At 46.8% G+C, this 14,381-nt stretch overlaps 1 protein-coding gene across 1 annotated transcript in view; it reads left to right on the top strand.

Annotated features, from left to right (window-relative positions):
• BRWD3 (bromodomain and WD repeat domain containing 3) overlaps positions 1-13,808 on the top strand; it is a 993,456-nt gene extending 979,648 nt beyond the window's left edge. The window contains exon 40 of the mRNA XM_069212579.1: positions 12,396-13,808. Coding sequence (XP_069068680.1) covers positions 12,396-13,189 — 794 coding nt within the window. The 3' untranslated portion in view covers positions 13,190-13,808. The remainder of the gene's footprint in view (positions 1-12,395) is intronic.
• Positions 13,809-14,381: the final 573 nt, after the last annotated feature.

The following is a 14,381-nucleotide window of genomic DNA, read 5'->3' as shown; positions in this document are numbered from 1 at the left end:
ACCGCGGCGGTTCAGCCGCGGTCAGAAAGGGTAAACCGGCGGTCTCCCGCCGGTTTACCACTGCCCGTTGGAATCCTCCAAGGCGGCGCAGCTTGCTGCGCCGCCGAGGGGATTCTGACACCCCCTACCGCCATCCTGTTCCTGGCGGTTCGCCCGCCAGGAACAGGATGGCGGTAGGGGGTGTCGCGGGGCCCTGCGGGCCCCTGCAGTGCCCATGCCAATGGCATGGGCACTGCAGGGGCCCCTGTAAGAGGGCCCCGCTTGTATTTCACTGTCTGCTTAGCAGACAGTGAAATATGCGACGGGTGCAGTAGCACCCGTCGCACCTTCCTACTCCGCCGGCTCGATTACGAGCCGGCTTCATCGTGGGAAGGACGTTTTCCCCTGGGCTGGCGGGCGGCCTTTTGGAGGCCGCCCGCCAGCCCAGGGGAAACCTCAAAATACCCACCGCGGTCTTCCGACCGCGGTACGGTATTTTGGCGGCTCCCGCCGGGCGCGCAGTGACCGCGCCCGGCGGGAGTCAGAATGACCCCCTAAGTCCGAAGGTAAAAAGTTGACCGGGACCTCCCAGCCAGCGTATCCGAGAAGGGCTCCAGGGACGTCGGATCATGATCCAGGTTTACCCCGGTCGAGTACTTTCACCTCGAAAAAACGACTAAGTCCGAGGGTCAAAATCTCCACAGAGGATTCCCGCATCGCGTATCTGGAGAAGGGCTCCAGGAGGTCGGATTGGACTGGCAGGTTCGTCCCGCTGAAGAAAATCTTCGAAAAAGAGACAGAGGGGGTCATTCCTACCCTGGCGGTCTATGGCCGCCAGGGTAGGTGACGGAGGAAGCACCGGCAACAGGTTGGCGGTGCTTCCGGGGGCATTCTGACCGCGGCGGTAAAGCCGCGGTCAGAAAAGGGAAGCCGGCGGTTTCCCGCCGGCTTCCCGCTGCCCCAGGGAATCCTCCACGGTGGCGCTGCAAGCAGCGCCGCCATGGGGATTCCGACCCCCTTCCCGCCAGCCTGGTTCTGGCGGTTTTCACCGCCAGAACCTGGCTGGCGGGAACAGGTGTCGTGGGGCCCCTGGGGGCCCCTCCAGTGCCCATGCCACTGGCATGGGCACTGCAGGGGCCCCCTAACAGGGCCCCACATAGATTTTCAGTGTCTGCGTGGCAGACACTGAAAATCGCGACGGGTGCAACTGCACCCGTCGCACACCAGCAACTCCGCCGGCTCCATTCGGAGCCGGCTTCCTCGTTGCTGGTGCTTTCCCGCTGGGCGGGCGGCCTTTTGGCGGTCGCCCGCCCGCCCAGCGGGAAAGTCAGAATCACCGCGGAGGTCATTTGACCGCGCTGTGGTGTTCTGGCGGGGGAACTTCGGCGGGCGGCCTCCGCCGCCCGCCAAAGTTAGAATGACCCCCTAAGTGTGAAGGTAAACTTTTAACCGAGGCCTCCCGCGGCCTGTAGCCGAGCAGGGCTCGATCGCAGTCGGCCTTAAACTTTGACTTTGCCCCGGTCGAGGTGCAACCAGATAACCCGATAGGCGCTTTTTGTTTCTAGGGGCTAAAAAAATAATTCTTCTTTAAAAATTCATATCTCCGGTTCCCCTTATCTGATTTTATTCGTTTTGGTGTCATTTTAAAGATAAAAATATAATCTATTATTAGAAATTGGTTTTGGATTTTTAACCAGTTTCCTGTGTTTTATTTAATTACTGTTTTGTGATATTTGAATGCTTTACACTCTGTCTCCTAAGTTAAGCCTTGACGCTTGTTGCCAAGCTACCAAGGGTTGAGCTGGGTTTAATTTACTGAGACCTAACTGGACCTTAGTGGAGGTTAGTGGCCTATTGCTAAGTGTAGGTACCTACCTGCCCTTACCAATAACCCATTTTCCAACATTTTTGGTGAGCAGTGGTGGGATCCTGTACTTGTGTTCAGTATCACGCTACAGTTTTAAGTAAAACAAATAAAAAATCCTTTAAATTGTCCTAGTGCAAAAACTGTTTTTAATTTGGATTAATTTCAATTATTGAATTTTTGTGATTTTTCTAAATTCTTGTTTCCAATTTTTGCAAAACGTTTTTGTTGACACAAAACTAGGGAACCATGGAGCTTGATCTGGCTATCCTACCCACACTGACAGTAGACCAGCGTAGGGGGTTGTGTACTGAAAGAGGGTTGCCTGCAACCACTGACCTCAGGAAGCATGTCCTGATCAAATCCCTGACAGCATGGACTGAGGCCCAAGAGGTAGACCCAGAGGAAGCTCCAGAGGAGGGAGAAGTAGGGGAGGATGCTAGCTCTCACCACTCAGGGGAGGGAGGGCATCTGAGGCTAAGTGGGGATGAGGAAGACCGGTCCTCATTACATACAGTCACTAGAGGCAGACCCAAAGCTATTTGGGGGAAGGGGGTCCCTTCAGGAGGAGAGAACCTGTCCCTCAGAGAAAGAGAGCTGTAGGCCCAGCTAGCATTTATAGCTTCGGAAGCACAGAAGCTGGCCCTAGAAAAGAAAAAGTGGGCAAAGCGAGAGAAAAGAGATGGTGGCAGCGACAGAGAAGTTGAGGTGTCCATGGGTGGGGGTTTTTGCCCCAGATTACCCAAGGGGGTGGTTCCTGCTTATGTAGAGGGGGATGATATAGACAAGTGGTTGAAGGCCTTTGAGAGGGCACTCCAAATGAGAAGGGTTAGGCCTCAATACTGGGGTTCCCTTTTGTGGGAGTTGGTCCCCAACTCAGGGAGGGATAGGCTTCTGACCTTAAGGGGGGAGGAGGCAGATTCATACCCTAGTATGAAGAGGTGCTTAACCAAGAAGTTTGGTCTGACCCCAGAGCAGTATAGAATGAAGTTCAGGGACACCCAGAAGGTCAGTACCCAGTCTTGGGTTGACTTTGTAGACACCTCACTTAAGGCACTAGAGGGCTGGATTATTTGTAACAAAGTAAATACTTATGATGGGTTATACAATCTGATCATGAGAGAGCACATCTTGACCAATTGTACCCAAGAAAGGTTACGCCAGCATCTAGTGGACTCTAAGCTGACCAACCCTAGAGAGCTAGTGGAGGCAGCTGAAGAGTGGTTGAGAACCAGGGTGGTTGTCAAGTCCCAGGGGGGAGACTCCAAGAAGGGGGGGTCAGGTCCCCAAAAACCTAAGGAGGGAGGTGGTAAGTCCACCACAGAAAGTCCCTCTGTACCCCAGAACCCTAAGAAGGAGGAGAGTAAATCCCACTCCCACTCTGACAAGCAGAGACAGGGAGACCCAGGGTTAAAAAAGCTCTTGGACAGTAAGGCTTGCTTTGACTGTCAGCAGACAGGTCACTTCAGAGGAGATGCAGCCTGTCCAAAGAAGGTGGTTAGCACTGGGCTGTCCAGTATAGCCATGGAGGAGGACTCCTCAGATGATGAAGTCCTGGCTAGCATTGAGCTGGGAGACAGGACCAGATGGTAAGTTAGTGATCCCTGAGGGTGGGAGTAAGCACTTCCACCCCATTCAGGTGAGTGGGATCCCTACCACTGGCCTGAGAGACACCTGTGCCAGTCACACTATGGTGAGTGACCGGTTAGTGACCCCAGACATGTATGTCCCAGGATAGACCAGGAAAGTCAGGATAGCCACAGGGGAGGTCACCTCCAAACCTGTAGCCAAAGTGCCCTTAGAAAGGGAGGGTATCCTTGACTGGTTTAGGGTGGTAGTCAGTGCTGACCTCCCCCTAGATTGTATCCTGGGCAATGACCTCCCAGAGGTGAGTCTGGTCCCAGATGGGGCGGTCGCCCAGGGCCCCCCCCAACCCAAAGTCCTGGGGAGTCAGTCCCTATAGTTAGGAGACAGGGGTCCCCAAGAAAAGGAAAGAAGAAAAGGAAGGGTAGGCCACTCTTAAAGAGAGTTCCAGGGAGCCAAAGGCCTTCTGCCCCAGTAGGGGGGGGAGCCCAGAATTGGCACTGGAGAGGCCTCACCTGACCCCAGGGAAGTCCTGAGTAGTCAGGCAGCTGTCCAGATGCAAGGTGTTGCCCCTGCACTGACAGAAGGGAGAGTGGAAGGAGCGTGTCTGCCACAGGAGGTGGTAGCCCCCCACTCTAGACAGCAAGAGGGGTGCCAGGACCCCACAGTTGCCCCTAAAGCAGCTCAGCCACCTGTCAGTGGTGAGCTTAGGGTGTGGTTCTGTGTACTGACAGCTGTCAGTAGCCTCTGCTGTGTGCTAGCTTTCCTGGCAGCACTGTACTTGGCCTGGGAGGCAGACCTCAGGGCCAATAGCAAAGTAGGCCCCCTGACCCTGTTGGTCATGGTGGGGTTGCTCAAGTGTTGGGTGACCTCTTTGGGTAAGCTAGGTGTTGCCCTAGCAAAGTTAGTAGTAGGGGAGGTGTGCACCTCACTACCCAAGTTGGCAGAGAGAGAGGAGGAAGACACCTCTAGAGGGAAGTTTCAGTTTGAGATGGGTCCTTTCACTGTTGGGGTGGGTTCACTACCCAGAGGGAGTGACCATGACAGGAGGATGTAAGGCAGAGTAGGCCCTGCAAAGGGACAGCCAGTTTTCTTCACTGTCTTCCTCGCCTAACAAGCCAGGAAGACTCTCCCAGGGTTGGGCTGAGTCTCCTGGGCGTGTGGCCTGGGGGGGGGGGGTGGGCTTGTGTGAGAAAACAGGGCTGATTGCAGAGGCCCCCTAACTGTTTGCCCCCATTTTCCACTTTTTGCTGGTGTTTTCCTGACTCCGATGGTGCCCTGGGTACTGCTAACCAGTCCCAGGGCCTGTGCTCTGTGTAAAAGGGATATGCAAATTAGGCTAATTATAATTGGCTAAGTTAACCTACCTATAAGTCCCTAGTATATGGTAGGGCATGTAGGTTTAGGGATCACAGCACAGGTAGTGCACCCATAGGTGCACTGCTGAGGTGCCCAGTGTCATTTTAAAGGCAGGCCTGCCTTGCTGGCTGCTTTTAAATTAAATTTATATGCAAATTCGACTTTGGAATTAAAAGTAGTTCCAAAGTCTTGAACTACCTTATTTTTACATATAAGTCACCCCTAAGGTGTGCCCTATGTGCCCCTAGGGCAGGGTGCCATGTAACTATAAGCAGGGACTTTATAAAAGTAGTTTTATAAGCCCTGGTGAGGTAAAAACAGCCAAATTCGTTATTCCCTCATTGTAGTAAATGGCCTTCATAGGCCAGAATGGGGGGACTTTATTTTAATTTTTAAAGTCTCCTTAAATGATGCATACCAAGAATTTGGTATCAAACTAATTGTTGTAATAAATCCCACAATTTCCAGTTGTTGGATTTAATATAACTTGTTCAGGTAAAGAGTTTTAAACTTCACCTGAAAAGTTGCCAATTTCAGCCCTGCATTGTTTTTGCTGCTGTGCTCTGATTGGCCAGCCTCTAGCAGCTTGGCCAAGCTGCCTTGATGAGGTGTGAATTGGCCTGGCTTCACACAAAGGAATGTGCCTGTGGGAAGGAATCTCCCCTCAGCAGATGGTGAGGCAGGAAGTGGGAGGGCTGCCAAACTGGTCTTCAAAGGCAGAGAAGGACATTTGGAGCAACCAGCAACACCCCCACATCCTGCAACCCCAAACAACTAGGTGCCCCCTTGATTAGATTAGGAGAGGGCAGGAGAGGGGTGTGTTTATGATTTTTAGCCACACCAGTGGGTGGGCTCAGCCAGATGTAACCTCCAAAAATCAGATTCAGCCATGATGGATTTTTGGAGGATGTTGCCTCCTGGGATTGATTTTTGCCACCCTTCCCAGGAAGTGGTCATCACAGGGGGAAGGACCCTGCACCTGATTGGAGAACCAGGACCCTCCTGCTTTTCACCCAGGAGCAAGGATAAAACTGGCAGACCTGCACCTACACCTCAGTTCCCTACCACATCCAACAAGGAAGAACAACAGAAGAAGAAGAACTGCCCTGCTGGACCCCTGGCCTGCACCTGGAACCTGCACTCAGAAGGACTGCACCAGCTGCACACTTGGGCTTTACCACAAGAAGGACTTTGCCTGGCTTCAACTGGTTCAAGGAGGGACTCCCTGTTTGCTACAGGTGACAATTTGCTATCCAGAGTCCCCTCCACTAACTCCTGAAGAAAGCGACCAGCTGACCACTGTCCAGTGGCCAAAAAGGAGTTTGCGCAAGGTGCATTCTGGGAGTTGTAGTCCGCACCCCCCAAGTACCATCTCAGAACTTCTGGACCCTTGGGGTGAGCTTTGGACCCCAGAAGAACCTTAAAAGGACATCTCGAAAAAACGACTAAGTCCGAGGGTAAAAATCTACACCGAGGATTCCTGCATCGCTTATCTGGAGAAGGGCTCCAGGAGGTCGGATTGGACTGGCAGGTTCATCCCGCTGAAGAAAATCTTCAAAAAAGAGACTAAGTGTGAAGGTAAACTTTTAACCGAGGCCTCCCGCGGCCTGTAGCCGAGCAGGGCTCGATCGCAGTCGGCCTTAAACTTTGACTTTGCCCCGGTCGAGGTGCAACCAGATGACCCGATAGGCGCTTTTTATTTCTAGGCGCAAAAAATAAAATAATTCTTTAAAAATTCATATCTCCGGTTCCCATTATCTGATTTTATTCGTTTTGGTGTCATTTTAAAGATAAAAATATAATCTATTTTTATAAACTGGTTTTGGATTTTTAAACTGTTTCCTTTGTTTTATTTAATTACTGTTTTCTGATATTTGAATGCTTTACACTCTGTCTCCTAAGTTAAGCCTTGACGCTCGTTGCCAAGCTACCAAGGGTTGAGCTGGGTTTAATTTACTGAGACCTAACTGGACCTTAGTGGCCTATTGCTAAGTGTAGGTACCTACCTGCCCTTACCAATAACCCATTTTCCAACACTAAGGCCCTCATTCTGACCTTGGCGGGCGGCGGAGGCCGCCCGCCAAAGTCCCGCCGTCAGGTTACCGTTCCGCGGTCGAAAGACCGCGGCGGTAATTCTGACTTTCCCGCTGGGCTGGCGGGCGGTCGCCTTCAGACCGCCAGCCAGCCCAGCGGGAAAGAGGCTTCCACGATGAAGCCGGCTCGGAATCGAGCCGGCGGAGTGGAAGCTGTGCGACGGGTGCAGTTGCACCCGTCGCGTATTTCACTGTCTGCGCAGCAGACAGTGAAATACATGTAGGGGCCCTCTTACGGGGGCCCCTGCAATGCCCATGCCAGTGGCATGGGCACTGCAGGGGCCCCCAGGGGCCCCGCGACCCCCCCTACCGCCATCCGGATCCCGGCGGTCGGACCGCCGGGATCTGGATGGCGGTAGGGGGGGTCGGAATCCCCGCGGCGGTGCAGCAAGCTGCGCCGCCGTGGAGGATTCAATGGGGCGGCGGTACACTGGCGGGAGCCCGCCAGTGGTGCCGGTCCGACCGCGGCTTTACCGCCGCGGTCGGAATCCCCATTGGAGCACCGCCGGCCTGTCGGCGGTGCTCCCGCGGTCCTCCGCCCTAGCGGTCTTTGACCGCCAGGGTCAGAATGAGGGCCTAAGTCTCTTATGCAAGCCAACCAGGGAATATCCCTTGCATGATCAAATAACATACAATCCTGCAGGACTTCCCTGTTTATGGAAGCAAACTCATTTGTCCAAATAGAAATCCACAGCAAAAAAGGAGCAATCTTGATAGCATCTTCTATGAAATCCAAATCTAGTTCAACATGCAAACAAAAACCAGAGGTATTTTGGCCAACTCCTAACAACCTTCTACAAAAACGATTTTCCTCTATCACAGGGACCCTATTTTCCGTATAGCCCCAAAATGGTGTTTCGTACATAAAAACTGGAAGACATTTGCACCTGTATACATCAAGCAAGGGATTAATAGGTTTATTTCCCCACCCTTGAAGCAAACTCAAACGTGGCACCTAATGTAGCATTAAAAAGCATCCCTCTCCTGGAGATACAGGTTTTCAGGTGCCTTTTTCATCAAAATGTACCCCTAAATAGGGGAATTCCTGAACCTTACTAATTACTTGATCATTTAACTTCAACCCTCCCACCCTACTCAGCGGTTTGCCCTACACCATAAAATGTGATTTGCTACAATTTATCTCTAGATGTTAGGCAGACATAAAAGTTTCATACGCTTTGACCGCCTCACGGAGTCCATTCATAGTGCGGGCCATAAGAACTGCATCACCTGCATAGATCAATACCGGGACACACTTACTGTTGATTTTAGACGCATCCTTACATCTTTCTACTGAAAAAATCATACAGCCCATTTGTATATTGAAGGAAAAGGGTAGGAGCCAAAACACACCTCTGACGTACACCCCTATTAAGCTCAAACTAGTCCGTGCATTCCCCATTCGGCCCACACCTCACATTTTCATGTATTCCTAGGTGAGGATAACGAAGCAGCTCCACAATTTGGGAATCCATACCCAACCGGGTTAGCCTTTCCCACAGCTTACTCCGATTTACCTTATCAAAAGCGCAACTGAGATCCATAAAAGCAAGTTACAATGTACACCTCTCTGCTTGCGTGTATTTGCCAATCAGCATAAGCAGATTTAAACATTGCTCTGGGGTGTCAAGCTCTTCCCTAAAACCATATTGCACCCTGCTCAGGATTTCATTTTTAGACATCCAATCCCCAATACGCCTTAAGATAATCCGTCCTAAAATTCTTTCTGAGGAATCGAGGAGTGAGATTGGGCGGTACGACTTTGGGTCATTTCGATTGCCCTTTTTGTAAACGGATACAATACATGCCGGTCCCCAGGTAGTGGGATTCAGCCAAGAGAGTCCCTATTATCAGATTTAAGTTTTGACCCACCACCCTCTCTACTACTTGCTGGATGTTTACCTGTCTTCATCCAAGTCTCCTACCCTGATCTTCATTGCTCACCAAGCCTCACCCTGCCCACTCTGGTTTATGTCATATCACTGGGAAATTAAAGAAAATCGTGAGGGGATTATGATCACTAATGTACTGCTCTTCCACCTCACCATGCGTAGCCAAGTTTGTTTAGAGATGTGGACACAAAGATGTAATCAGTTGTTGTTCGAGCCCCTCTACCTGCAAAAGTTGGGGCCTGATGTTTACCTACCTCTTCCAGGTCACATATGTTCTGAAGTCCCAGACTCCGTAGGCCCTTAATCAGGTCCCTACCTCTCGGGTCCTGTGATCCCGCAACTGTATAAGTCTCATGATCCTGCTCTAAAGGATTCTCCACAGTAATATGCGCAGCCCTATTTCGGCATTAAAATGCCCTGCCACAACAGCAAGGTACTCTAAACTGAACCCCTCAAATCGACACTTCAGTATCTGCAAGACTGAGAAGAGGGTCCCAATTTGGCATCCAGAGTACCATAAAGCATTATAAAAGTTTACCACAAGACATTCAACTTATTTGGAAAGACTACCCTGATAATTTGAAAACCCTGATGTTTGCAGGTAATTTGATATGCTCTCACTATTTTAGAGAATCGAATTAGGGTAACTCAACCTCCTTTAGGGCGTCCTCCTTGAGTCCGCTCGTCTGACACTGCAAACCATCCCAGACTGCAAGCCCTTCCGACCAGGTTTCTTGAAGTGAAATAAAATCAAAGTGTACCAAATACTTTATCCAATAACAATCTAATAGCTTGGTGTCATACTCTGCCACATATCATGAAATAAGACGACACTTCGAAGTCTTTCAACCCTGTCCTACCGAGCTTATGGTAACATTTGGGGGTTCTACAACTCCCACTAAAGCAGCACTACTGATGGTCTTTAAAAAATTGTTAGGGAATTTTCTTGTATAGGAGATGTTGAGACTTAGGATAGCCGTGCATATGCCTTACTATCAGAGAGAGGGTGGTCAGTCAGCCCCAAACTATGAACTTTACTATGCAGCGGCTCAACTGTAATGGCTGATGCCATGGCTAAACAGCATCCCCAGTCCAGAAAGAGAAGATGTAATGGTGAATGAGGAATATTGCGTGACACTCCACAAAGAGAAAGCTTCTGAAGGTGGCTTGGTGGTGCTGGATGACATATATTCAGATGAGGTAGTTGCCAACCCCCTATGCGCCTGATTTGCCATTATGGAGGCTACCTCAGTTTGCACTTCAAACTGTTTCACATAACACATGAGCTTGGATGGAGGTTAGATTGGTTTCCTGATATGACATGTTTGCCCTTGGTTTATTGTGGTCTTTTGACAATCTAAGCGATACATGGACTGCAACCTGAAATTTTTTGTTATATAACACTTTTGTGAGAAATTTGACCCAAGTCTGGTTGAATGATAATAATGAATCATGCACATCCTCAGTGCTTCATTTGCTCTTGATCAATGATTTTGATAGGAAAATAATCCCGTTTGTATAGACTGCATTGCTAGAGCAGCACAACACCCATCTGGGGGAACTTTAATGATGGTGGTAAAGTTGCACTAACCATCCATTGTCCATTGAAATTTGGAGGAGATTATTGAGCTATGTTACATCTATCTTATGAAATGTTAGATTGAAGTATACAGTTTAATTATATTCATCACACATATCTCTCGCTGACACATAAAGGTAATATGTACTCAAGTGCACAAACTATCTACCCTAGATGTACATATGCAGAAGCAGATTTCTATCATATGACACAGCAATGTCTGGTTATATCTTAGTTCTGGACCGAAGTGCTGGGATATATAGCTGATTTGACAGGTAGACTGGTGCCACAGTAGCCACTGTCGTGTCTGCTGGGCCCATTGACACAGGCACAGCAGTTGTAACTTGGTTAGGTTTATAGACCTGACTTTGGAGCTGGTAAATAGATGCACCGCTATGGTATGAAAGGCCTCATCTGCCAGCCACTGCCTGGCTTGATGACAGTCCAAAGAAAGTGAGCATATGCTGAAATGGATGTGCTATCTAGACTTGGAAAACTGAATGGAGAGTGTTCTATGTATATCGCTATTGAATGTCTATGGAAAAAATTAAATCCAAGTCTTATGAGAGACCTCAAAGATGGCAACGTGAAGTTTTTCCATATATCAGAGACTGTGTAGTTGTTAGAGGGGTTGTTTCACAGTACAGGCCCAGAACTGGTTAGTATAAGGGATACATGAACACTAGTCCCCACTGGGAGTCAAATGATGTGTCATAACACATTACACAAGGAAGTGCGGACATCCAGTGGATAGCAACTTGAGTGCATCATAGTCCCACCCAATAGTAGAAAACTGCAAGGTGACTAGAGCCTTAATGATAAGTGGCATATCTGTTTGGTGAGAATGTGTGCATGGGCTGTAGCTTGGACCTATTGTTTGTTTCTGGTAATGGTTATGTTTTGTTTCTGATTTGTGAATGAAGGTTCAAGTGGCCCCTTAGTCAGAAAAGGATATGCCGATTGGTACTTATAACATACATGATATAAAGCTGCACACTACTGGCAGTGATTAATGTGTTAATCTGAAAAAAACAATACAGAACCTTCTTGAAATAAAAGGTTATGAATAGAAATAAAAATACAGTAATTTATTTTTTAACAAAATGAGTTCCATTTATCTGTAAATTAAAAAAAGGCTATTAAAACTTTCAAATACACGAACTGCTAATTTATATATATCGTTTTAAACATTTAATTAAATGTGCATTGAATGTGTATATATTTTTAAGAAGTCTAAATACATCAATTTTAACATTATTTCCAATGTGGTGTTTTCTTCTTTATTCTGTGGAGTGCATTGCAGTGCCAGTGGATGGCCCTGTGAGGTGCTGGATTTACTCCAGCTGAAAGCCGGAGTACATTTACTACTATTTTGGGGCTGTAGTAACTATAGAACTATGGTTTGTGAATATCAATAGATCACTCTTTTGTAGGTTGGTTAGTGTCACTCCCTAAGCACCCTCCTTCAACCTCTTATTACTGCTCCCTTGCTTTCTCCCATTTAGGAGTAAGTACTCCATATTTTTCAGCCAGTCCCCTCAGTTGCCCCCATGTTTACTACTAAAACGTATACCTATGTTTGTGGAGAGCTAAACATCTGGGTGGTGATCTCCGCACACAAAGTGAAGGCATAGACCTCTGCATGTAGGATGGTGAATAGCATTTTGTATTAAGTTAGCAGTACAATTGTAGTACTACTATACGTACTGCAAAATGCAGTTTGTGAATAGGCTCTTTTCTTTTCACAAATGAAAATTTGTCGGTGCTAACAGGCAATATGGTAACATTTTAAGGTGCCTAGCTAGTACTCCTTCATTGCTAGAAAGACGATAAATATGTTATGTTATGTAAAGATTCCATATGTTGACAGGTTGTTGCTTGTTCAAATTAAAAACTTTTTGTCAAGATATCAGTGTTTACTTATCCTGCCAAACAGTAATCTATGAGAAAGATTTGTGACTGTGGAAGTCATTTTCATTATTTTTTAAGTTTTGAATGTAATGCATACTAGTAGTTGAAATTCTCTTTATTTTGTTTGCTTCTAGATGAATCGATTGATAAGACACTTCCAAATGGTGATGGCACTGATATTGAAGAAGCCAACAGAAATCATGCAAGCCCATTGAAACCAAATGAAAGTTCAGGTGATGATGATGATAATGATGAGAAAACAATACCTGAATCAAATCTAATTTCCCCCTTATCATCTGAGAGCGGAGAGATGAGATACAGCTTGAACTCAAAGAGTGTATCTGAATCAGAAACTGATTCAGATTCTGAATCATCTGCAAGATCAGATCAGGATTATATTGATGGAGACCATGATTACAGTAAAGTAAAACGGACGAAACTGAAACGGAAGATTCTAAGGAACACTGCTATTGGAAATGGTAAAGGCCGCGGCAGAGGTAGAGGGCGTGGACGAGGAAGAGGAAGGGGTAGAGGTAGAGGAAGAGGGCGAGGAGGGTGGGGAGGGAGAGGTGGAGTGCGAGGCAGAGGACGATGGTCAAGGAAAAGAAGTGGGTATGCTCTGGGGCCTACCGGTGGTCCAGGAGCTAAACGTGCCCGGATTGATGATGATGATGAAGATGATGAGGAGGAGGAGGAAGAAGAAGAAGAAGAAGAAGAACATAGTGACTTTGTGGCACATTTTAGGAAACATCATAATATTAAAACAAGAAATCAGGGCAGGAGAACTGTATTATACAACGATGATTCTGATAATGACAATTTATTGCATACAGATGATCCTCTGAACCTTGGCACTTCCAGGTCAGGTAGGGTGCGCAAAATGACTGAAAAGGCCAGGGTCAGTCATCTCATGGGATGGAATAACTGAATCCCACTGTTTCCTAAACATTTTTTAGACAATTTCAAACTTGGCCTTCTACTGCAGGGATTCTTCGAGAAGACTGGCCAATCCAGTTGTGGTAATTTTCCACCTTTCAGAGTGGTGCTTTCACATGAAACCAATATGAATTTGGTTCAGGGCTTCAGATCTGCACTTTTAATGGATCAAGATGAGCCTTTCACCTAACTGGAGTCCAGTCCACACAGACACTACAATCCATTATGTAAACGGAGCTTCCATCTTTACAGTCCTAGCATACAGATTTTAATTATGATTATGGAATAGATTTTGTATTTGCAATCATGGATTTTCTTTTGATTCTAAAAGAGAGCTCATTTTAAAGAGTTTTTGTTTGATCACTTGATTTCTATATACTGTAATAATTATAACTTTTTTGCACAGCATAGCAATCCTGAAGGCAGCTATGAAATGTTTACAATTTCAGTATCCTATGGAGGATCTTGATTATTTTAACCTTCCCAGGCCAATCCTTTGATGGACATTGCTGTCTTTTCTACAGCTTGTGGGTATTTATCGGATTTCCAGTGTCTTTAAAAATATGTACAAATATGAAAGAATTGGTGCTTTGTAAATATGTATGAAAATATTGATGTGGTGTAATTTGTTAACTTTATTAAAAAAAGATAAAATACATATATGAGAAGTTTGGAAAGTAAGCAGTGCCTGGCAAAGTCTGTATCGATAATATTTTTTAAAAAATTCAATTTAGATATGCTTTGTATGATTCCAAAAAACTCGAATATTAATACCAAAGAGTTGCATCTGTCTGACACCAGTATGTGAAATGTGAATGTTTTTTTCAAAGTCTCTTAGTAATGGCTAAGGAACATATTCATGGCCCTCAATAGCTTCATATGTGATTGATCTGTCCTTGACACAGCAAAATGTTTACTTGTTTATTATTGACATACTGATCTGCAAACCAGATGTAAAGTACTCTCACATCACACTTTCTCTTCCTTAAAAAACGAAAAAAACGAATTATAGTGTAGTGGTTAGTCACATTTGTCTGAAATGAGTGCAGCATTTAAGTGCTATTTCAGACCTTAAGTCTCAGGCTTTAAGTGCTAGTTCAGTGTTTTGTTTTGTAGTTTGTAGATCAATTCTAAGCTTCTTTCCTACACTTAAAGTTCTGAAAGTAGACATTTATTTGAGACCA

The sequence above is a fragment of the Pleurodeles waltl genome, chromosome 2_1 (assembly GCF_031143425.1).
Source record: "Pleurodeles waltl isolate 20211129_DDA chromosome 2_1, aPleWal1.hap1.20221129, whole genome shotgun sequence".
Classification (NCBI taxonomy): domain Eukaryota; kingdom Metazoa; phylum Chordata; class Amphibia; order Caudata; family Salamandridae; genus Pleurodeles; species Pleurodeles waltl.
This window is presented reverse-complemented; position numbering and strand designations above follow the sequence as displayed.